Genomic DNA, 23,164 nt, shown 5'->3' with positions numbered 1-23,164 from the left:
TGTGTGTTTGTGTGTGTGTGTGTGTGTGTGCGTGTGTGTGTATTGGGGGTGGAGGGCTGGAGCCACGAGTATTGTGGCTCCATAGTGCAGACCGTAATATCGATTGATTCCTTTTTCCTCCCTGGCACAGGACCCTGGTGACATCTGTACTGGTGAGGGGTATGCTGGAGCCCCATCCACAGTCTCCAGAGGAGCAGGAGTCACAGCTGGAGGCAGATTTGATCCTCTGATGAGCAGCGTGAGCACAGAGGTTTTTGAACCCTGCCCTAGTCCGTCTCCCACGGTAAGAGTTTTCTTTGTTAGAGGAAAACAACAAACATGCTGTTTCCCAACTGTACTTATGTCTTAGAAGAAATAACAAACTTTGCCAGCATTTTAGTATCTTTATGCGTTGTGTTTTATAATTAAAATGAAAATTTTACTTTTGTTGGCAGTCTTCCATATTAAAAGGATGATATAGCATCCTAAGAAAGGATGATGGCCTCAACACTTTTTATTTTGTAGACTTCCTGAGCTTTATAGCCAAATAATGGCAAAATGACTGATTCTTTGTGGTCATGCTTAAATTACATCACATCTCATAAAGAATGAAATCCAAGACATACTCTAATGGCTCTTTTTTCTGTCCTCTTTCTGTAATTTATTTCTCCACATCTCTTCTATCTATCTTCATATCTCCTGCTCTGTGAGTCAGAAGCTTATGAGAGAAAGTGGACTTGCTTATCAGGGGGAGGATGCACAGCTGGAGGGGGTGAAGGTACAGAGGCGAGATGCACGCATGTCCCGCGGTCCTGCATGCACACGCGGTCTGCATGCAGCCAGTGAAAATGGGAAGACAATCACAAAAACTAACACGCATGCAGACATCCTGGACGTGAGCTCAGCTACTGAAAGCATGCATACGCAGACCCAAGACACACATCCCTCTCTTACTACGTTGGGGGAGTCGTATAGTAAATATGCACCCAATGAGGCAGCACACAGCTCAATCCTGGATCAGAAAACGGAGCACGACACTGTTCAGACAAACGAGGAGACTGTGTCCTTATCCAAGGAAAGTGTTGCAGCACTCCAACGGACTGTGTCAGTGGCTGAGGAGAACATGTTCATGCCAGGGACGACTGTGTCAGAACAGCAGGAGACAGTGTCAGCACCGAAAAAGACAGAATCAGCTCTCGCGAAGACTATCTCAAAACGTAAAAAGACAACAACTGTATCTGAAAAGTCAGAGACAGCTCATGAGAAGACAGAGTCAAAACGTAAAAAGACTGTATCAGTACCCGAAAACACAATAGCAGAGGAACCTGTGCCAGCTGCTGAAAAAGCTGTAAAGGTAGACCATGAGTCTGTTAAGGCACCAATGGAGACTTTGCCAGTATGCAAAGAGCCTGCCCCTCTACTTCAAAAGACTGTTTTACCAACAAAAGACATTTTGTCAGTACAAAAAGACACTGCGTCAGCACCTGAGGAGACTCAGACATTTGACAGTGCAACCGTACCAATAACCAAAAAGACTGTGAAAGAAAGAAAAGAGACTGTGCCAACAGCTAAGCAGACTAAAAAGGTTCTTGATGGAACTGTGAAATCTCCTGAAAAGAAAGTGTCAGAAGAGCAGGAGCCTGCAAAGACTGTGAGGGTGGAGGAGGAGACTGCAGAGACACATAAAGAGACTGTTGCAGTAGTTAAGGAGTCTGTCCCAGGGCTTCAGAAGGACTGCCATGAAAACACACCTTGCGAAGGAAACAGCATACCAAAAGATCATTCGTACAGAAAGGCAAAGAGAGAGCGTCAATCAGCTGAAGAGTTGCAACACAAGGAAGACGCTTCAAAAGAGAAAGAGGAAGTGGACAATGCCTAAAGCAGCCTGAAACAGCTCTTAGGAACGGCAGCTGAATGTAGACTAACAGCTCTGGAGGCCCCAACTGAAAGCTGTGCAATAAGCAGAGTCTCGACATCTCAAGAGACTTGTAGATAAAAAGGACACAGTCGAGCTCAGAAGAGAATCAAACAACAGTACATTTTCCAGACCTGACAGACCAAAGTGTATACAGTGAGAAGATTGCAGAAGACAAGAGTTGAAGACCTAACTTGCCAGTTGACAAGGACCGAACACAAAGGAAACAACGAAAAAGAGAACAATCAAAGAGCGAAAAGACAAGAGGCATTCAAAGACGAAAGAGCGAGCTAAACAGTGACCAACAGAAGGTTGTCTAGACAGAAAACTGTTTCAGGAAGGACAGAGTTGGTAAGAAACAAAGGATAACAGTCTCGGAAAGGTGTGCGCAAGAAAATGTTGAGAAGAAAGAAATTAGACTGTCATAAATAAGGATAACATTCCGTCGAGAACTGCCATCTGACAAAGACTTGTAGGGGAAAAATCAGGACAAAACGAACCAGTTTGGATACTGTCCAAAGACGTCAGGCTGAAGACTGAGTAAACCCAATGCAATGTCAGACACGAAAAATGCAAGAAGGAAAAAGGATCCATCCAGAGAAGTGCAAGCAGACTGTAAGGACAGTTAAAAGGAACTGCAATTGAATGCCAAGCGAAACACCTAAGAAATGTGAAACAGAAAGGAAAAAACAGCAGAGCATCAGAGACCAAATCTTGCGACTAGGCATCCGAGATGCTTCAGAAGAGAATAAAGACAAAGCTAATCTAAGCAACGGAGACCAGCACGCAGCCCAAAAATATATCGTTCTGAGAAGGTCAAGAAAGCAAAGACGAAGGATAAGAGCCTGCAATTGAACCCGGAAAACTAAGTTGAAAGAAGGAAAGCAAGGAGACATAAGCTTCAGGAGAGGGCTGTCCCAGGAGAAAGACTGTTCTAGAAAAAAGACTGTTCAAGCCGGAAAGAGCTGAAACCAAAAACTGGAACTTTCCATCTCCTGAAAAGATGTGCAATACAGCAGAGCTCTTAGACACTCAGAGCTCTTGCCAGATAAGAGACAGGACCAGATCAAAAAGATTGAAAACAAAGCACATTGCAGAAGAGAAGGAGCTGCATCAACCAAAAGTTTTCACAGCTGCTGAAAGACTTCAGAAAGAAGAAGGAATGCCAAAGCTCTAAGGAGAACAGCATCTGAAAGGAACCAGGCAACCCTGAAAAGATGGAAAAACAAGGAAAAGTCTGAGACGAAATCACAAGACTTGCCGATCTAAGACATGTACAATGAGATCCTGAAAAGACTGTGCAGAAGAGCAGGAGGCTGTGAAGAACCAAAGAGACGTCAATCCAGGAAAAGGTTGGTCAGCACCAGAAAAAACGTTTCAGAAGGAAAGAAATGTGTCTATACGAACAAAGGCCTATAACAGTTCCTGAGGAAGTGTGCCAATCTCTGCAAACATAAGTGAGGGGAACAGGAAATGCAGAGACAAATAAAGAGACTGTGCATTAGTTAAGGAGACTGTCCCAGGGCTTCAAAAGACTGCAGTAAAACAACAGCACATTGTAGACAGGAAATAGTCAGTACCAAAAACGATTATTCCAGTTCCCGAGAAGACTGTGCCGAAGAGCACAAGACTGTTAAGGCAGCTAAGGAGACTCTGCCAATTGAAAAAGCGACCCAGGAAACACCTAAAAAGATTGAAAAAGAAAGGAAAAAGACAGAGACGAAATCAAAGAAGACCAAATCTATCACTGTGACAACTGAGGCATCTCTTGAAAAGACTGTGTCAGAAGAGCAGGAGGCTGTGAAGAAACCAAAGGAGACGTCAATCCAGGAAAAGGTTGTGTCAGCACCAGAAAAAACTGTTTCAGAATGGAAAGAAATTGGTCTATACGAACAAAGGCTATAAACAGTTCTGAGGGAACTGTGCCATCTCCTGAAAAGGGACTGTGAGGGTGGAACAGGAGACTGCAGAGAAATAAAGAGACTGTTGCATTAGTAGGAGACTGTCCAGGGCTTCAAAGACAGCAGTGAACAAACAGCCACATTGTCAGGACAGGAAACTATGTCAGTACCAAAAACGATTATTCCAGTTCCCGAGAAGACTGTGCCAGAAGAGCAGAAGACTGTTAAGGCAGCTAAGGAGACTCTGCCAATTGAAAAAGCGACCCAGGAAACACCTAAAAAGATTGAAAAAGAAAGGAAAAAGAAGGAGACATCAATCCAGGAGAAGGTTGTGTCAGCACCTGGAAAGACTGTTTCAGAAAAGAAAGAGACTGTGTCAATGCCTAAAGAGCCTGAAACAGCTCCTGATGGAACTGTGCCATCTCCTGAAAAGATTGTGACAATACAGCAGGAGTCTCTTGAGACACCCAAGCAGTCTTTGCCAGTATCTAAGGAGACAGTCCGAATGCTTCAGAAGACTGAATTAAAAACAACAGCTACATTGTCAGCACAGGAGGAGCCTGCATCAGCACCAAAAAGTATTATTCCAGTTCCTGAGAAGACTGTGCCAGAAGAGGAGAAGATTGCAAAGACATCTAAGGAGACCTTGCCAGTTGACAAGGCAACACAGGAAACACCTAAAAAGATGGAAACAGAAAGGAAAAAGACAGAGACGAAATCAAAGAAGACCGAATCTATCACTGTGACAACTGAGGCATCTCCTGAAAAGACTGTGTCAGAAGAGCAGGAGGCTGTGAAGAAACCAAAGGAGACGTCAATCCAGGAAAAGGTTGTGTCAGCACCAGAAAAAACTGTTTCAGGAAGGAAAGAAATTGTGTCTATACGAACAAAGGCTATAACAGTTCCTGAGGGAACTGTGCCATCTCCTGCAAAGACTGTGAGGGTGGAGCAGGAGACTGCAGAGACACATAAAGAGACTGTTGCAGTAGTTAAGGAGACTGTCCCAGGGCTTCAGAAGACTGCAGTAGAAACAACAGCCACATTGTCAGGACAGGAAACTACGTCAATATCAAAAACGATTATTCCAGTTCACGAGAAGACTGTGCCAGAAGAGCAGAAGACTGTTAAGGCAGCTAAGGAGACTCTGCCAATTGAAAAAGCGACCCAGGATGCACCTAAAAAGATTGAAAAAGAAAGTAAAAAGATGGAGACAAAACCTAAGAAGACTGAATCTTTTCCTGAGATGCCTGTGTCATCTCCTGTGTCACGAGAGCAAGGGGCTATGGAGAAACCAAAGGAGACATCAATCCAAGAGAAGGTTGTGTCAGCACCTAGAAAGACTGTTTCAGAAAAGAAAGAGACTGTGTCAACACATAAAGTGCCAGAAACAGCTCCTGGGGAAACTGTGCCATCTCCTATAAAGACTATCTCAGTGGAGCATGATACAAACAAGGATTTATTGTCACTTCAGGATGAACCTGTGCCAAAAACTAAAAAGTCTGTGTCAGTACCTGAAGAGACTGTGTCGGGACAGCAGGATTCCGTGAAGGCACATAAGGATGCTGGGACTTTATCACCGACAACTGTTCCAGAAATTCAAAAGACTGCATCTGTTTTTGAGAAAGCTAAGTTTGCAATGCATGAGACTTTTTCGGCACTGAAAAGAAGTATGTCAGAACCTAAAAAGGCTGTGTCAGAACCTGAAAAAACTATTTCAACTCCTGAGAGGACAGTATCAATACAGCAAATAATTGCTGAGTCACCCAAGACGTCCCTGTCCTCATCAACTGAGACAGTTCCAGCACTTGAGAAGACTGTATTACAAACTGACGTTCAGAAGGAGAGACCTAAAAAGATTGCTTCAGAAACTGGAAGCACAATGGTAGTACCTGAAGAGACAACAATAACTGAGGAAACGGTGTCAACTCTTGAAACGACTATAACAGCAGAGCAGGTGACTGTTAAGACACCTACAAAGACTTTGGTAGTATCTAAGGAGCCTGTGCCACTACTTCAGAAGATGGTAGTAGAAACAAGAAACACATTATCAGAAACAAAGGAAACTGTGTCAGCACCTAAAACTACTGTTTTAGTGCCCGAGGAGACCGTGTCAGCTCCTGAGAAATCTGTGCAAGAAAAGCATAAAGCTTCTAAGACAACTAAGGAGACTTTGCCAGATCACAAGGTAACTCAGGAAACACCTAAAAAGATGGAAACAGAAAGGAAAAAGACAGAGACAAAATCAAAGAAGACTGAATCTTTTCATGAGACAACTGTGTCCTCTGCTGAAAAGACTGTGTCAGAAGAGCAGGAGACTGTGAAAAAACTTATAGTGACATTAATCGAGGAAGCGGTTGCATCAGCAGCTGAAAAGGTTGTTTCAGAAAAGAAAGAGACAGTGTCAACACTTAAACAAACTGAAACTGTTTCTGAGGGTACTGTGCCATCTCTTGAAAAGACTATCTCAGTTGGGCAGGAGACAAACAAGGAAACCTCGTCTGTTCAGGAGGACCAGACGGAAGAGCAGAAGATTGTTAGGACACCAAGGGAGATGCATACAATTGAAAAAGTAGCAATGCCAACACCTAATAAGACTGTTTCAGAAAGGAGAGAGACTGTGTCAACACTTAAACAGACTGAAACTGTTTCTGAGGGGACTGTGCCGACCCCTGAAAAGACTGTAAGAGTTGAGCAGAAGACTGCTGAGACACCCAAAGATACTTCACCTGTATCCAAAGAGACTCTCCCAATGCTTCAGATGACTGCAGTAAAAACAACCGCCACAATATCAGGACAAGACAAGACTGTGTCAGCACCTAAAACAACTGTTTCAGGACCTGAGGAGAGTGTGTCTCCAACTAAAGAGACTGAATCAGTTCCTGAGGCAAGTGTGCCATGTCCTGATAAGACTATCTCAGTGGGGCCGGAGACAACCAAGGAAACCTCGTCTGTTCAGAAGGCCCTAAAGGAAGAGCAGAAGACTGTTCGGGCCCCTAGGGAGAGAGAGACAGTTGAAGAAGTACCTATGCCAACACCTAAAAAGACTGATTCAGAAAGCAAAGAGATTGTGTCAACACTTAAACAGACTGAAACAGTTTCTGATGGGGACTGTGCCATCTCCTGAAGAGATTGTGAGAGTGGAGAAGGAGACTGCTGAGACACCCAAGGAGTTTCGCCAGTATCTAAAGAGACTGTCCCAAGCTTCAGAAGACTGCAGTTAAAACAAAAGCCACATTGTCAGCACAGGAGGAGCCTGCATCAGCACCAAAATTGATTCCAGTTCCTGAGAAGACTGTGCCAGGAGAGCGGAAGGTTGCAAAGACATCTAAGGAGACCTTGCCAGGAAGAGTGCCATCTCCTGAAAAGACTGTGACCATAGAGCAGGAGTCTGCTAAGCCACCAAAGGCGACTTTGCTAGTATCTAAGGAGACTGTCCCAGTGCTTCAGAAGACTGTATTAGGAACAACAGACACAATATCAGGACAAGACAAGACTGTGTCAGCACCTAAAACAACTGTTTCAGGACCTGAGGAGAGTGTGTCTCCAACTAAAGAGACTGAATCAGTTCCTGAGGCAAGTGTGCCATCTCCTGATAAGACTATCTCAGTGGGGCCGGAGACAACCAAGGAAACCTCGTCTGTTCAGAAGGCCCTAAAAGAAGAGCAGAAGACTGTTCGGGCCCCTAGGGAGAGAGAGACAGTTGAAGAAGTACCTATGCCAACACCTAAAAAGACTGATTCAGAAAGCAAAGAGACTGTGTCAACACTTAAACAGACTGAAAAAGTTTCTGAGGGGACTGTGCCAACTCCTGAAAAGACTGTAAGAGTTGAGCAGAAGACTGCTGAGACACCCAAAGATACTTCACCTGTATCCAAAGAGACTCTCCCAATGCTTCAGATGACTGCAGTAAAAACAACCACCACATTGTCAGCACAGGAGGAGCCTGCGTCACCACTAAAACTTAGTATTCCAATTGCTGAGAAGACTGTGTCAGAAGAGCAGAAGACTGTTACAATATCTAAGGAGACTTTGCCAGTTGAAAAAGCGACCCAGGAAACACCTTACAAGATTGAAAAAGAAAGGAAAAAGAAGGAGAAATCAATCCAGGAGGAGGTTGTGTCAGCACCTGGAAAAACTGTTTCAGAAAAGAAAGAGACTGTGTCAACGCCTAAAGAGCCTGAAACAGTTCCTGACGGAAATGTGCCATCTCCTGAAAAGACTGTGACAATACAGCAGGAGACTGCTGAGACACCCATTCAGACTTTGTCAGTATCTAAGGAGACTGTCCAAATCCTTCAGAAGACTGCAGTAAAAACAACCGCCACATTGTCAGCACAGGAGAAGCCTGCATCAGCACCAAAAATTGCTATTCCAGTTCCTGAGAAGACTGTGCCAGAAGAGCAAAAGGTTGCAAAGACATCTAAGGAGACCTTGCCAGGAAGACTACCATCTTCTGAAAAGACTGTGACCATAGAGCAGGAGTCTGCTGAGCCACCAAAGGCGACTTTGCTAGTATCTAAGGAGACTGACCCAGTGCTTCAGAAGACTGTATTAGGAACAACAGACACAATATCAGGACAAGACAAGACTGTCTCAGCACCTAAAACAACTGTTTCAGGACCTGAGGAGAGTGTGTCTCCAACTAAAGAGACTGAATCAGTTCCTGAGGCAAGTGTGCCATCTCCTGATAAGACTATCTCAGTGGGGCCGGAGACAACCAAGGAAACCTCGTCTGTTCAGAAGGCCCTAAAGGAAGAGCAGAAGACTGTTCGGGCCCCTAGGGAGAGAGAGACAGTTGAAGAAGTACCTATGCCAACACCTAAAAAGACTGATTCAGAAAGCAAAGAGATTGTGTCAACACTTAAACAGACTGAAACAGTTCCTGACGGAAATGTGCCATCTCCTGAAAAGACTGTGAGAGTGGAGAAGGAGACTGCTGAGACACCCATTCAGACTTTGTCAGTATCTAAGGAGACTGTCCAAATCCTTCAGAAGACTGCAGTAAAAACAACCGCCACATTGTCAGCACAGGAGAAGCCTGCATCAGCACCAAAAATTGCTATTCCAGTTCCTGAGAAGACTGTGCCAGAAGAGCAAAAGGTTGCAAAGACATCTAAGGAGACCTTGCCAGGAAGACTACCATCTTCTGAAAAGACTGTGACCATAGAGCAGGAGTCTGCTGAGCCACCAAAGGCGACTTTGCTAGTATCTAAGGAGACTGCCCCAGTGCTTCAGAAGACTGTATTAGGAACAACAGACACAATATCAGGACAAGACAAGACTGTGTCAGCACCTAAAACAACTGTTTCAGGACCTGAGGAGAGTGTGTCTCCAACTAAAGAGACTGAATCAGTTCCTGAGGCAAGTGTGCCATCTCCTGATAAGACTATCTCAGTGGGGCCGGAGACAACCAAGGAAACCTCGTCTGTTCAGAAGGCCCTAAAGGAAGAGCAGAAGACTGTTCGGGCCCCTAGGGAGAGAGAGACAGTTGAAGAAGTACCTATGCCAACACCTAAAAAGACTGATTCAGAAAGCAAAGAGATTGTGTCAACACTTAAACAGACTGAAACAGTTTCTGTGGGGACTGTGCCATCTCCTGAAGAGATTGTGAGAGTGGAGAAGGAGACTGCTGAGACACCCAAGGAGATTTTGCCAGTATGTAAAGAGAATGTCCCAACACTTCAGAAGACTGCAGTTAAAACAAAAGCCACATTGTCAGCACAGGAGGAGCCTGCATCAGCACCAAAAATTGCTATTCCAGTTCCTGAGAAGACTGTGCCAGGAGAGCGGAAGGTTGCAAAGACATCTAAGGAGACCTTGCCAGGAAGAGTGCCATCTCCTGAAAAGACTGTGACCATAGAGCAGGAGTCTGCTAAGCCACCAAAGGCGACTTTGCTAGTATCTAAGGAGACTGTCCCAGTGCTTCAGAAGACTGTATTAGGAACAACAGACACAATATCAGGACAAGACAAGACTGTGTCAGCACCTAAAACAACTGTTTCAGGACCTGAGGAGAGTGTGTCTCCAACTAAAGAGACTGAATCAGTTCCTGAGGCAAGTGTGCCATCTCCTGATAAGACTATCTCAGTGGGGCCGGAGACAACCAAGGAAACCTCGTCTGTTCAGAAGGCCCTAAAAGAAGAGCAGAAGACTGTTCGGGCCCCTAGGGAGAGAGAGACAGTTGAAGAAGTACCTATGCCAACACCTAAAAAGACTGATTCAGAAAGCAAAGAGACTGTGTCAACACTTAAACAGACTGAAACAGTTTCTGTGGGGACTGTGCCATCTCCTGAAGAGATTGTGAGAGTCGAGAAGGAGACTGCTGAGACACCAAGAGAGACTTTGCCAGTATCTGTCCCAGTGATTCAGAAGACTGCTGTAGAAATGACAACCATATTTTCAGGACAAGACAAGACTGGGTCAGTACCAAAAATGATTCTTCCAACTGAACAAAAAATTGTTCAGTCAACAAAGGAGACATTGGCAATTGGCAAGGCAACCCAGGCAGTACCAAAAAAGATGGAAACAAAAAGGGTAAGGACAGAGACAAAAGAGCAGGAGAAAACTAAGACTGTTCCAGCACTTGAGAAGACAGAATCTTTTCATGAGGCAACAGAGCCATCTCCAGATGCATCAGAAGTGCAGGAGGTTGTGATGAAACTGAAAGAGATGTCAATCCAGGAAGAGGTCGTGTCAGCACCTGTAAAGACTGTTTCAGAAAGGAAAGAGACTGTGTCAACACTTAAAAAGACTGAAACAATTCCTGAAGGAGGTGTGCCATCTCCTGAAAAGACAGTGACGGTTGACAAGTGGACTTTTCCAGTATCTAAGGAGGCTGCGTCCTCCTCTAAGAAAACTGTTCCAGAAATTCAGACGTCTGTATCAGCTCTTGTGAGAACTGTGTCATCAGAGCAGATGATTGTTCAGCCAACCAATGAGACTGTGTCAGTACGACAGAATGTTTTGACAGCAGTTACCGAGACTGTCATAACACCTCTTGATACTGTGCTCCCTCTAGAGCCTGTGGGCGTCTCACCAAATATTATGTCTCTACCTACTGATACAATGACAGTACCTATAGCATCTCTGTCGGTACCTGAGCAGATTCGATCATTTCCTCAGGAGGCTGTGTCAGCTCTGCAGACAACTCTGAATGTTCCTCAAGAAACTGTTCCTGTTCCTTCGGAGACAGTGCTTGTTTGTGCTCCACACAGTAAAGCTAAAGTTGTTAAGGTCGCTTCCACCAAAGAGACTTATCCAACAGAGGATCCTTCCATCCTATTCTGTCCAACAGAGTCCATACAGAATGCCCCCATCTTTCACACACACACTTCCATCCAATATTCTGCAGCCTCAACAGAAATGACCCAGGGTTCAACTCAGCGTGTGCTGGACTTACACAGCGAGTCCCCAGATGCTCAGAGATCTTCTGAGGATACAACTCGCACCTCAGGCCTGGCAAGTGTTCATCTCTAACAAATTAGTTCTCTGAAACTTAGGCACAATATAGTTATTGAGAGAATGTCAGTCTGGACTAGGTTTGCCATCTGTTTAGGATTTTCTGGGATCATTCAGGAAATGTTAAAATGTTCCAGAATCCCAGCCTTGTGTCGCATCCTTTGACATTATTATTCCTTATAAAATGTAGACTGCTTCTAATTTGCATCATTCCAAATAGAATTTTACACAAATAATTTTTGGATAAAAAAAAAATGTGATTGGTCTGGAATACATCCTCACGCTAGCAACAACTGTTTCAGAAAGGTGCGTTGTGATAACTATGTCAGGTTTACTTTTCACTGTTTGTTAACGGCAGTAAAACTCTTTTAGTTAACTTGACTTGCTTAATCGTAGATAATGTAGAGAGGATGTACATGTATCGATGTCCACTGTTTTTTAATGTCCATGAGTTTAATTACCTTTCTTTACCTGATAAGGCAGCAAAACTATTTTATTTAACTTGACTCATAAAAGCAGATAATGAAGGGAGGATTTCTATATATTGATGCCCATTGTTGTTTTATGTCCATTTGTTCATTTATTTCTATTAACACAGAATAAAATAGTTTCAGGACAAGTCTCAAACAGGACAGCCACTGCCAGTGTAGCTGTCGTTTTCTTATTAGGATATTTAATACAATTCATTTAAAATAGTTTTTTGACATTTCTGGATCGTAAAGCCTGAAAGCATTATAAGAAAACTAAAAAAATTTCAACAAAAATTTAATTATCGTTTGATTTAGAGTTGTACTAAATGGTTCATACACAAAGAGGGGCCTTTTTTCTATATGAACCATTGACTCAATAAGACAGGTCATGTGCTTGCTTAGGCTATGTAAACTATTTAGGTAGCTACTTACAATCATAAAATAAGTAAATAATAAGATTTATACAAAATAGAAGAAGCATCAAAATCATAATTTTCAAATGTGCTGTTATTGTAGAATTTCACTGTCAAATGGCCAACGTTTCATCCACAAATCATTTATTTTTAGTCATTGATCATGCATCCAGGATTTTAACTGGACTGAGGTGCTAACCCTAGTTAATAGTAGCGATGGAGGTTAGTGGAGAGTCTGAAGGAAAGGTAAATATGTTTGTTGCTCTAAACAAAAATAGTTGGTTTTGAATAACAAATATATAACAGCTACTCAAAAATGTTTGAGTAACAATTAAACTAATTTTTAAAACAACTAACATTTAACATAACACCTTATTTTTTTGCAAATTTGTAGTTAAAGGAGTTCCCCAAATATCCTTGTTGTTCTCTACCTTTTCTTATTAATGACCCTGATTAGGAAGACAGTAAAAGAGATGCATTTGCTATTTGCTGATGTTACCAAAAACTGTCCGAAGTAACAGAATGAGTATAGAAGAATGTTGGAGTGATAATTATCTTGGCAAGGCACATGATCTTCCCCAGAGGTACAGAACCTGCTTAGGACATAGGCTGAGAGAGGCAGTGGTAAAAGAGGTCAGCTGGAATGAGCTGAATCTTTGAGCATGCACCCATGTGACACGCCCATTCTAATTTCATACCTCTCAGGCTCCAGGCCAGCTAGGTTCCTCTCAGGATGCTCTCCAGTCATGCCGAGAGAGGCCTGCCTCACTAAAAGACAAGTGGGAGGGGTCTCAACAGCACCTCACTGCCGAGCAACATCTTTTCAACCGTCAGGTAAATACAGAATAGGGGGGTGGGGGGGGGTAAGGGTCAAGCAGCATCCTTAACAGGTCTCCTGAAACTGCAGGCAGCCTGCAAGGTTCAGTTTCTTTGTGGCCAGGGTGAACATGCATTGTTTCCATTTATTAAATGCACAGGAAAATAGAGCCCCAACCCCTGTGTGGTTAGATGTTAGCTGGGAATTGTACTTACAGTACAAACAGTTTAAACTAGAAAATTGATGGATGTACAGCGATGGTCGGTACCCTTCACTATTAAGTTTGTCTGAATTGCAATTAACCAGATGTTTTAACTGTGTCGGCTACAAGAATTATAATTCAATGTTCAGGAATTAAGCAAAAAATACGGGGGGAACCGGTGATATCATCTACGGATTAGAAACTGCAGTAGAAACGTGTTAGGGGTTTTGTCTACTATGACCTTACTGCAGTGAGTTAATGTAAGAAATCTGTTCAGTCAACATCCTATTGTTTTCAGCTGTTTTGATATGATGTTCAGGTGCATCACCCAATGAGTGACCCCATTTCCCCCAATGGACTTATGGACATTGAGAAAGATTGAGTTATCTGTTTAAATACTTTTTTGCTTTAGACAGGCATTCACACTGACAGATGGCTAAAGCTAATCAGATTGAAATAGTTATAGGTCAGCCGTCCCATAATTGAGAGGGTTAAGGATCCAGTATCAAAATGAGATGTGAAAGTAGCAGAACATGGCTGAGAGGCTAAACAAGGATCATTTTTAATCCCACCACTGTGAAACTTGCTTTTTGAGATAACAGATAAAAGAAAACATTAAATATGGAAACATAAATGTATCCATACTGTAACACATTTTCAGATGTTTATATGTAAACATATTTAGTTTTTGATCAGACATATTGTCTATTACATATTTTTACCATAAATGTGTACTGTTGTGAAAAAAGTAAATGTCCCCTGCTAATTTCTGGTTTTTATTTATTTATTTATTTATTTATTTATTTATTTATTTATTTATTTATTTATTTTCGCCACATTTTGAATTAAAATTATATTTTATCATTCCTGCAGGAAGAAGTTAGTTCCCCTTCACTCCAGTAACTGGTAGAAATGTATTTTAGCACCAATACATTTAACTAAACTTCAGCATATCACACTGCCAGAATTCTGACCCGCTTGTCCTTTCAGAATCGTTTCAACTCTGGTTTTCTTTAGCAAGGTCCTTTCCATCCATCTAAATATGTGTTTCGTTGTTTAGGTGCTTGCTTAGGCTATGTAATCTATTTAGGTAGCTACTTACATTCTTAAAATAAGTAAATCATGAGATGTATACAAAATAGAAGCAGCATCAAAATTATAATTTTCAAATATGCTGTTATTGTAGAATTTCACTGTCAAATGGCCAACGTTTCTTCCACAAATAATTTATTTTTAGTCATCGATCATGCATCCAGGATTTTAACTGGACTGAGGTGCTAACCCTAGTTAATAGTAGCGATGAAGGTTAGTGGAGAGTCTGAAGGAAAGGGAAATATGTTTGTTGCTCTAAACAAAAATAGTTGGTTTTGAGTAACAAATATATAACAGCTACTCAAAAATGTTTGAGTAACAATTAAACTATTTTTTAAAACAACTAACATTTAACATAACACCTTATTTTTGCAAATTTTTAGTTAAAGGAGTTCCCCAAATATCCTTGTTGTTCTCTACCTTTTCTTGTGAATGCCCCTGATTAGGAAGACAGTAAAAGTGATGCATTTGCTATTTGCTGATGTTACCAAAAACTGTCCGAAGTAACAGAATGAGTACAGAAGAATGTTGGAGTGATAATTATCTTGGCAAGGCACATGATCTTCCCCAGAGGTACAAAACCTGCTTAGGACATAGGCTGAGAGAGGCAGTGGTAAAAGAGGTCAGCTGGAATGAGCTGTATCTTTGAGCATGCACCCATGTGACACACCCATTCTAATTTCATACCTCTCAGGCTCCAGGCCAGCTGGGTTCCTCTCAGGATGCTCTCCAGTCATGCCGAGAGAGGCCTGCCTCACTAAAAGACAAGTGGGAGGGGTCTCAACAGCACCTCACTGCCGAGCAACATCTTTTAAACTGTCAGGTAAATACAGAATGGGGGGGGTAAGGGTCAAGTAGCATCCTCAACAGGTCTCCTGAAACTGCAGGCAGCCTGCAAGGTTCAGTTTCTTTGTGGCCAGGGTGAACATGCATTGTTTCCATTTATTAAATGTACAGGAAAATAGAGCCCCAACCCCTGTGTGGTTAGATGTTAGCTGGGAATTGTACTTACAGTACAAACAGTTTAAACTTGAAAATGGATGTATGTACAGCTATGGTTGGTACCCTTCACTATTAAGTTTGTTTGAATTGAAATTAACCATAGATGTTTTACCTGTGTCGGCTACAAGAACTATAATTTAATGTTCAGGAAGTAAGCAAAAAATGCATAAAAAATACGGGGGGAACCTGTGATATCATCTACGGATTAGCAACTGCAGTAGAAACGTGTTAGGGGTTTTGTCTACTATGACCTTACTGCAGTGAGTTAATGTAAGAAATCTGTTCAGTCAACATCCTATTGTTTTCAGCTGTTTTGATATGATGTTCAGGTGCATCACCCAATGAGTGACCCCATTTCCCCCAATGGACATATGGACACTGAGAAAGATTGAGTTATCTGTTTAAATACTTTTTTGCTTTAGACAGGCATTCATACTGGCACATGGCTAAAGCTAATCAGATTGAAATAGTTATAGGTCAGCCTTCCCATAATTGAGAGGGTTAAGGATCCAGTATCAAAATGAGATGTGAAAGTAGCAGAACATGGCTGAGAGGCTAAACAAGGATAATTTTTCATCCCACCACTGTGAAACTTGCTTTTTGAGATGACAGATAAAAGAAAACATTAAATATGGAAACATAAATGTATCCATACTGTATCACATTTTCAGATGTTTAGGCTATATTCAAACATATTTCGTTTTTGATCAGACATATTGTCTATTACATATTTTTACCATAAAAAAGTTGTGAACAAAGTAAATGTCCCCTGCTAATTTCTGTTTTATTAATTTTTTATTTATGCCACATTTTGAATTAAAATGATATTTTATCATTCCTGCAGGAAAAAGTTAGTTCCCCTTCACTTCAGTAACTGGTAGAAATGTATTTTAGCACCAATACATTTAACTAAACTTCAGCATATCACACTGCCAGAATTCTGACCCGTTCTTCCTTTCATAATCGTTTCAACTCTGGTTTTCTTTCGCAAGGTCCTTTCCATCCATCTAAATATGCGTTCGTCGTTTAGGAGAGAATACTCTGGTCCAGCGTGGAATGCACAGAGCTCACTGATTGACGCAATCCCTAGGTTCTGAGCCATAAAAGCTAAACTAAACTGACTTCACCCAGTTACAGTGTAAAACTGGCTGAGCTCGTTATTCGCACTGGAACGCAGCTTTGATACCAAGTTAAATAGCCTGCATTATCACAGTTTGACCATTTAAGAAATTGCGATCCCTGCATTTGCGTTAGTCAACGACTCCAGCAGAACAGGGTTGAGTAGGCTGCTTAATCAGACTAGTTTTATAAAGCCACGGGAAGCTGATAATGCGGATCGTCCAGCTAAATAAGGTTCCACACTTACCGTATTTCATTAACGTCTTAGTATCAGTACTGCCCACTATCCTTGTCGGATTGCCCCTTATTTCCCAACACACCCTTCAACAGCAGCGGTATTCGTTATTAAAATAAAAATATCTTCCTCTGTGCTAATGTAAGCTACCTCTTTTTGAGAGGCCATCTCTATTTTAGCGGTAGACTATCTAGCTTTTGTGAGCACTAACAGTGGCGTTTTGGAAGTTTCACATTGAAGTAAACAAAATGCAGGTAGCTAGCTTTCGCTGACCATGTAGACCAAACTTGGAAACGCCTTCCAAATTTTCTTTATCAGCCGTACCACTGAGTAACAAATCGGTAAAATTGAACGGAAATCTGAATATGGATTATAATAAATGATATGAACACATATCATATGTTAATGTGTTTTTCATCCTCAATCAAATGCTGAACTTTGTATGTAGGCCTACCCTAAGATTCTGTGGGGCTGCAGTTCTGTAGCCTGCACCACCTGTTGAAAAGTAGGGGAAATTCCTGCGTAAAGTTCATTTTCCGACAAATTTTTTTTTTTTTTTTTTTTTTTTTTTTTGGTTGCTCAAAACTGAAAACTTTGGTTAAATATTACGTTAATTTTAGTAGTCTGGAATCTGAAATCTTTTGTAATTTCAGTAGTATCTACAGTTAAGTTAAAGTACCCAGCACCTTTCACAGAAAACCCCATGCATGTGGTGAAACCGAGTTCATCATATAGCTGGACCAGTATCGAAAGGAAGAGAACACTAACCACTTTCCATTGGATTGTGACCATAGAGTGGGGCGGCAGAATGTTCACCTGCTCTCCAGTCCTATTCATATTAGTTTGACCCTGCAGCACTGGAGCTGGGTAGGTGGGATTTTTTTGGAGTACTTTGGGCAGAGATGGGCAGATGAAAGACCCACTAATATCTGATATGCCACACTGTGCTCTGACCAAGCATGCCATGTAATGTAAGTGCCCACTCCAGAGGAAATTTGGAGACAGGTGCAGAGGGCAGGGAGGTTATTCCAGGTTGGCAGGTCCTAACAGAGCAGTGTGGACATGTGTGTACAGTCCTGGCGGCTGGCACTGAAGTTATTTTGTTTTTGGTTTCGGAAACTGATTTTTTTTTTTAAACACAGTTAGGGTATCGGGTGCCGCTTTTACAAGTCCCCCAGTCACACATTTTAACCATATTTGATGGCTTAACATACAAAATCTGTCTATAGGAAAAAATGGTGTGGCTACTGAAGTCCTGAAAGCTTGAATGAGGCTATGACAGATAGCAACAGTCTCAAGCTGTTATTGGAGGGCCAAGAAAGACAGGCCTTCAGTCAACTGAACATGGATAGCTATCAATTAATGAATTATCTTGACCATCACATTGCAGTTTGGTGCGTACAAGAAGCAATGTGCTCTCTGTCAGAAAATGGTATGAAATACGCAGGGTGATTTAACCAAGGTGTTCTTTGGTTTGATTTGTAGTTTGGATCTACCAGATGTACTGTGTATAGTTCTGTTAAATGACAAAATAAAGGTTTGTTGAAATTCAAAAACTCTCTTACACAAGCTTGCCCACCCTCACCGTCTTGCTCTCCAGGAGTTGGGACAACAACTGGCGGAGCAGAGAGCGCTGCTGGGAGACATTGCTGGTCACTGTGGAGGGACAATTGCGAGCCAGACGCATGCAGGGTATGTCCTCCAGCAATGCTACTGCTGTCACCAACTGTGTTGATATCCAGATTTAACTCTTAAGAATTACAATTTAATAGCGGATATCCTTGAAAAACTGACCTATTGCAATAACACATAATGCAAAGTATGTCATTGAAATGGTTAGTGGTTATGATTGGTTTGTATTAATGGTAGGAGAGTGAGGTTTCATGGATCCCAAATTGCTATTGCTATAATAAATTGTATAGGTATTTTGCTTTCAAGGCAGTACATAAGCATTGGGCTGTAAGTGGGCTGAAGATAGTTCCTCCCTCTTTGAGTTTCATGAAGCTTCAATTTCCCACCTGGTTTCTATATGACTGAGCTATGTGCCAGTGGAACCTGGGTTAGTGTGCATTGTAACCTGCCATTCTTCAGGTCACACCCCAGGCCCATAGAGGGCAGCGCAGCCCAAAGAGAGAGCGACCTCCTTCACAGCCAGCTGGAGGAAAAACTCATGGCCCTGGAGGAGCTTGGGAAGGGTATTTCCCTGCAGGTCAGTCAGCCCTCACCCTCGATGCTGTTTTTGTGCTCACTTCCTACCGTCATAATATTTTTCACATTTGTGCAGATGTAGATGTTAAAGTGTTGTGCTAGAAGTCAGAGAGTTGTGAGTTTGAACATTGATTATGGACTTGTTACAGTTGGCTATCAAAATCTAAAGCTAAAGGGTTTTCTTTTTTTAAGTTGGATGAACAACAGTTATAAATGAACTATAATGTGGATCTCATGAATGGATGCCTGGCCCCTGACCTACAGGGAGTTGCAGTGGAAATCAGAGAAGGATGTCTTTGTCTCGTTTCTGTGGCAGGTGGCTCCGCAGCCACAGGTGGGCCTGCAGCTACCAGAGAGCCAGGCGTCTGCGCAGACAAGCGAAATTCACACCACGCATGTGCCCCCGTCTCCTGCAGGGGACACTGCCGCACAGGTAGTGCGTAGTGAGCATGCAAATAAACCCCGTCGTCGTGTTGCAAAGGTATGAAACCATGTGTTCCTTATGGCTCTACATTTAGCAGTTTTTAACATTTAACATATTCTATTAATCTGAAAAATTTAGGAACACGCTAATGCATCCCAATTAGTAGACCAGATTAGTGCTCCAAAATTATTTTTACAGTTAGCCCACATCAATTTTCAGGAGCAAATGCTCCTGAAATGGGAAGCCTTTTTAGAGAGCCCTGTTCTCACACATGTATTTATGTGTTTGCTTGTGTGTGAGCATGTACTAAATGGCTCAGATTCAGTCGATCCTCATAATTGAAGCTCACAAAGACATGGCAAGACTTGTTTGTATTTTTGTATTAAAGTTAAGAAGAGATGTTGATCAAATTCAGGCCTCTGTGCACTGCGCCTTAGCTGATTCTTGTGAGTGTGCGTGTGTGCGTTTACTTTCACATGTGCATATTGTGTGTGAGAGCGCATGCCATAGTGATGGAAAAGAGAAATCCCATGATGGGTGAGGCTGCAGTGAGCTGTCAATCACTGACTTATTTGAATGAATCGAGACAATTTCCCCTCCCAAAAAAGATCATAATAATCAGTAATCGTACCATTTAACAAGTGTCTCCTTTTCAAGAACCCTCTCCCATCACTAGTGTGGGTGCTGTGTGTAATGGGTGTGTGGCACCTCCTGCAGGACAAGGTGGAGAGCAGCAGGCCCTCTGGGAAGGAGGCGCAGAGGACAAGCGTGGAGCTGCTGCAGGCGTTCGGTGAACAGCTTAGGGGGCTGGTGGTGCTGAGCATAGCGCGCCTCGCCCACAGCCAGCAGCTGCACAGCCGGGCCCACCTAGAGACCCTGCTGAACGGGCACAAGGTAAACTGCTCGCACACCGCCAACAAGCAACAAGTTACTCACTTTTGTGTTGCAGCTGTACTACTATCTTGATGTTGTAGCTCGTTATCATTTCCCTTGTAATCATGCTTTACTTCTGGTTTGACTTGCCATAATTTTACTGACTTATGCTTACTGCATGAACTGGACTTGATGTTCATAGCCACAGATACTTAATGAGAACTGTATCTTATAGGACCTGTGTTCTGTAGTTGTTCCAATGGCCTTTGCTATGTATTTATTGTGCGTCGCTTTGGATAAAAGCGTCTGTCAGATAAATGTAATGTAATATTTCATATTTGCTAAGCTTCAGTCAGTTCTTGTGTCAGTATTTCCCCATTAGTATTGTACTTGTGCCTGACATTACATTTTATCACAGCATAGTTTCTGAAAATAAAGCTGTTTCTGTTGTGTCACAGTCTATATGTACATATGCAAAAGTATTTGACTATATACTCCAGCACACTGGATTTGAAATAAAAATATGAAGTATAAGTGCAAATTGTCAACTTTAATCTGAGGGCATCTATATCCACATTGGGTGATCCATGTAGGAATTACAGCCCTCTGTATACATACTCCCCCCATTTTGGGGGAGCAAAAATAATTGGGCAATTAACTGCTCAGCTGTTCCATGGCCAACTGTGTGTATTTACTAACGCTAATGTTGATAAGAACTCATCTAATATGGGTTGCTATGTGGTCGGTTTGTGGTCCTGTCCCACACAGTGCTTTGAGTGTGTCTGGTGTTTGGCAGATGTTTTTCCAGGCCCTGGGGGCCCAAGTGGCGGTGCTGGGTCACCTGCAACACCGCGTCTCGGTGGAGGAGCGGCCGCCGGTGCAGAGTGCGGGAGCGGAGCTGGAGCAGGAAGTCAGAGGCCTACAGCTGCGGGCCGCAGAGGAAGGAGCCCAGCTGCAGACAACCCTGGAGGTAGGACAGAATTGACCACACGCACGTCCACGCTTGTGTGCACATCGAGCCCTGCCTAGAACACAGAAGCATGCCTAATGTCATTATATTGCTCCTGAGTTTACTGTGTGCTTTTCTTTGAGTGCCTATTGATAGAGTGTGGCATTAAGTTCTGACACAGACACACGCACACCACACCACACCCCATCACACTACACTACACGCACACACACATGCACGCACACACAAACCACACACACACACCTATACACACATACACACACATGCACAGACCGCACACATGCACGCACACACACAACACATCTGTGTGTCTGGGACAGCAGTGTAGTATAATGGGTAAGGAACTGGTCTTGTAACCTTAAAGTCACAGGTTTGTTTCCTGGGTAAAACGCTGCCATTGTACCCTTGAGCAAGGTACCTAATCTGCTTCAGAATATATCCGGCTGTATAAATGAATGCAGGGTGAATGCTATGTGAAACAAAGTTGTGTAAGTCGCTCTGGATAAGAGCGTCTGCTAAATGCCTGTAATGTGTCCGTGTGCTTTTCTGTGTGTGTGTCCATGCGTCCGTGCACCCCTGTGTGTGTCCGCATGCATTTCCGCTTGTGTTTGTCTCAGGCCTGGACACAGTGGGACTTGAGCAGTAGCCAGATGGCGGAGTTGCTGCAGCGCATCGAGGCCCGTCTGCCCAGCAGGGGGCCGCCTGAGGAGAGGGAAAGGCAGCTTGTCATCTACCAGGTGCCACATCCATACCCCAGTCCACACCGCACGGTGCTCACACATCACACATCAATTCTCTAGGTCCAGAGTGGAGCTTGTGTCAATCTGGCCATGCCTCAGCACTGGTTCAACTCCTGCCATTTATTCAAGTGAACACTATTACAGCAAAGGCACTGAAATTACCTATTATCTATTTGCTCTGCATTCTGGCTAAATGTCCCTCTACCAGCAGGGGGCAGCTGTTTGTGTTTCAGATCGGACAATTTACCTCATTAAACAGTAGGAGCAGAGAGGGCTGCTTGTGCGACAGGATTATTTTCGAAGATGGTTTGCTTGGAATCATGCTGTGTGTCGTTCTGTTTGTGTGCGTGTATTTACTGTAGGTGTGTGTGTGGTGCATGTGTGTGTGTGTGCGTGTACGTGTGTGGTGTGTCTGCATGTGTGCATGTGTGTGGTGTGCACGTGTGCATGCGTGTGAGTTAGGGGCCCTGGGGAGAGGGCATGCTGGGACACATACAGGGATGTGGCGTCCTGCACCCTCCATTCTCAATCGAAATTCTCTTTCATTCCCTGAAAATGAACATGATTTTTGGAGAAGCACATCTCCTGCTTGTTGAGGCTTGATATTGCATCTCATATTCCACCTGCTTCCTCGTCCCATTACCAGCCTCATCTCAGCCCCGATAAGAGCTGGCCTCATAATACCTATGCTCTTGTCAGATTTTCCAGTAATTAAATGAATGCCTCCCTGTTTGATGGAGAGCTGGGGGCGGCGGGCGTGCTGTCATAGAAACATCATGGATGGAGTATACAGTATGTGCTTTTGGCGGTGGGTGGATGGTCAGAGAAGAATTTAAATTTAAAATTAAAATTTTGCAATGACTGATGATTTCCCTCTTGGCAGGAATTGAAAGGCGTTCTGGAGGAGAATGGACCACGGCTGTACCAGGCCCTGGACCTAGGGCGGAGGCTACAGGCCGGAGGGCGCTGTGAAGGCGTGGCCATGGCCCTGCAGCGGCTGGAGGCCCATTGGCTGGCTGTGCAGAAGAGGGTGGAGCAAGGGCAGGTCCGTACTGAGGAAATGGTGGACCTGCAGAGCAGGTATGTGAAAAAACATCTTAGAGTACAGAACGATGCCAAACCCCTCTCTCTCTTTCTCTCTCTCTCTCTCTCTCACGCACTACTACTCCTAAGCATACACGCGAACACTCTTACATTACACATACGTATATTCATACAATATGAAACATTTTACTGGAGGCTCTGTTGCAGGTTTGACATTTTCTAAAATTAAAAAAGGAAGCAAACTTTAAAAACGACGTGGCTGCAGAGATAAGAAATGACTGAAACCCTTCCGAACACCAATA

At 43.1% G+C, this 23,164-nt stretch overlaps 1 protein-coding gene across 1 annotated transcript in view; it reads left to right on the top strand.

Moving 5' to 3' along the window:
- LOC135258030 (nesprin-2-like) overlaps positions 1–23,164 on the top strand; it is a 93,032-nt gene that overhangs the window by 34,567 nt on the left and 35,301 nt on the right. The window contains exons 32-42 of the mRNA XM_064341226.1: positions 131–283; positions 695–757; positions 12,842–12,970; positions 14,942–15,070; positions 18,204–18,295; positions 18,695–18,812; positions 19,128–19,292; positions 19,953–20,129; positions 20,905–21,078; positions 21,696–21,815; positions 22,702–22,898. Of these exons, the coding sequence (XP_064197296.1) occupies positions 131–283; positions 695–757; positions 12,842–12,970; positions 14,942–15,070; positions 18,204–18,295; positions 18,695–18,812; positions 19,128–19,292; positions 19,953–20,129; positions 20,905–21,078; positions 21,696–21,815; positions 22,702–22,898 (1,517 nt within the window). The remainder of the gene's footprint in view (positions 1–130; positions 284–694; positions 758–12,841; positions 12,971–14,941; positions 15,071–18,203; positions 18,296–18,694; positions 18,813–19,127; positions 19,293–19,952; positions 20,130–20,904; positions 21,079–21,695; positions 21,816–22,701; positions 22,899–23,164) is intronic.

The sequence above is a fragment of the Anguilla rostrata genome, chromosome 6 (assembly GCF_018555375.3).
Source record: "Anguilla rostrata isolate EN2019 chromosome 6, ASM1855537v3, whole genome shotgun sequence".
Lineage (NCBI taxonomy): Eukaryota > Metazoa > Chordata > Actinopteri > Anguilliformes > Anguillidae > Anguilla > Anguilla rostrata.
This window is presented reverse-complemented; position numbering and strand designations above follow the sequence as displayed.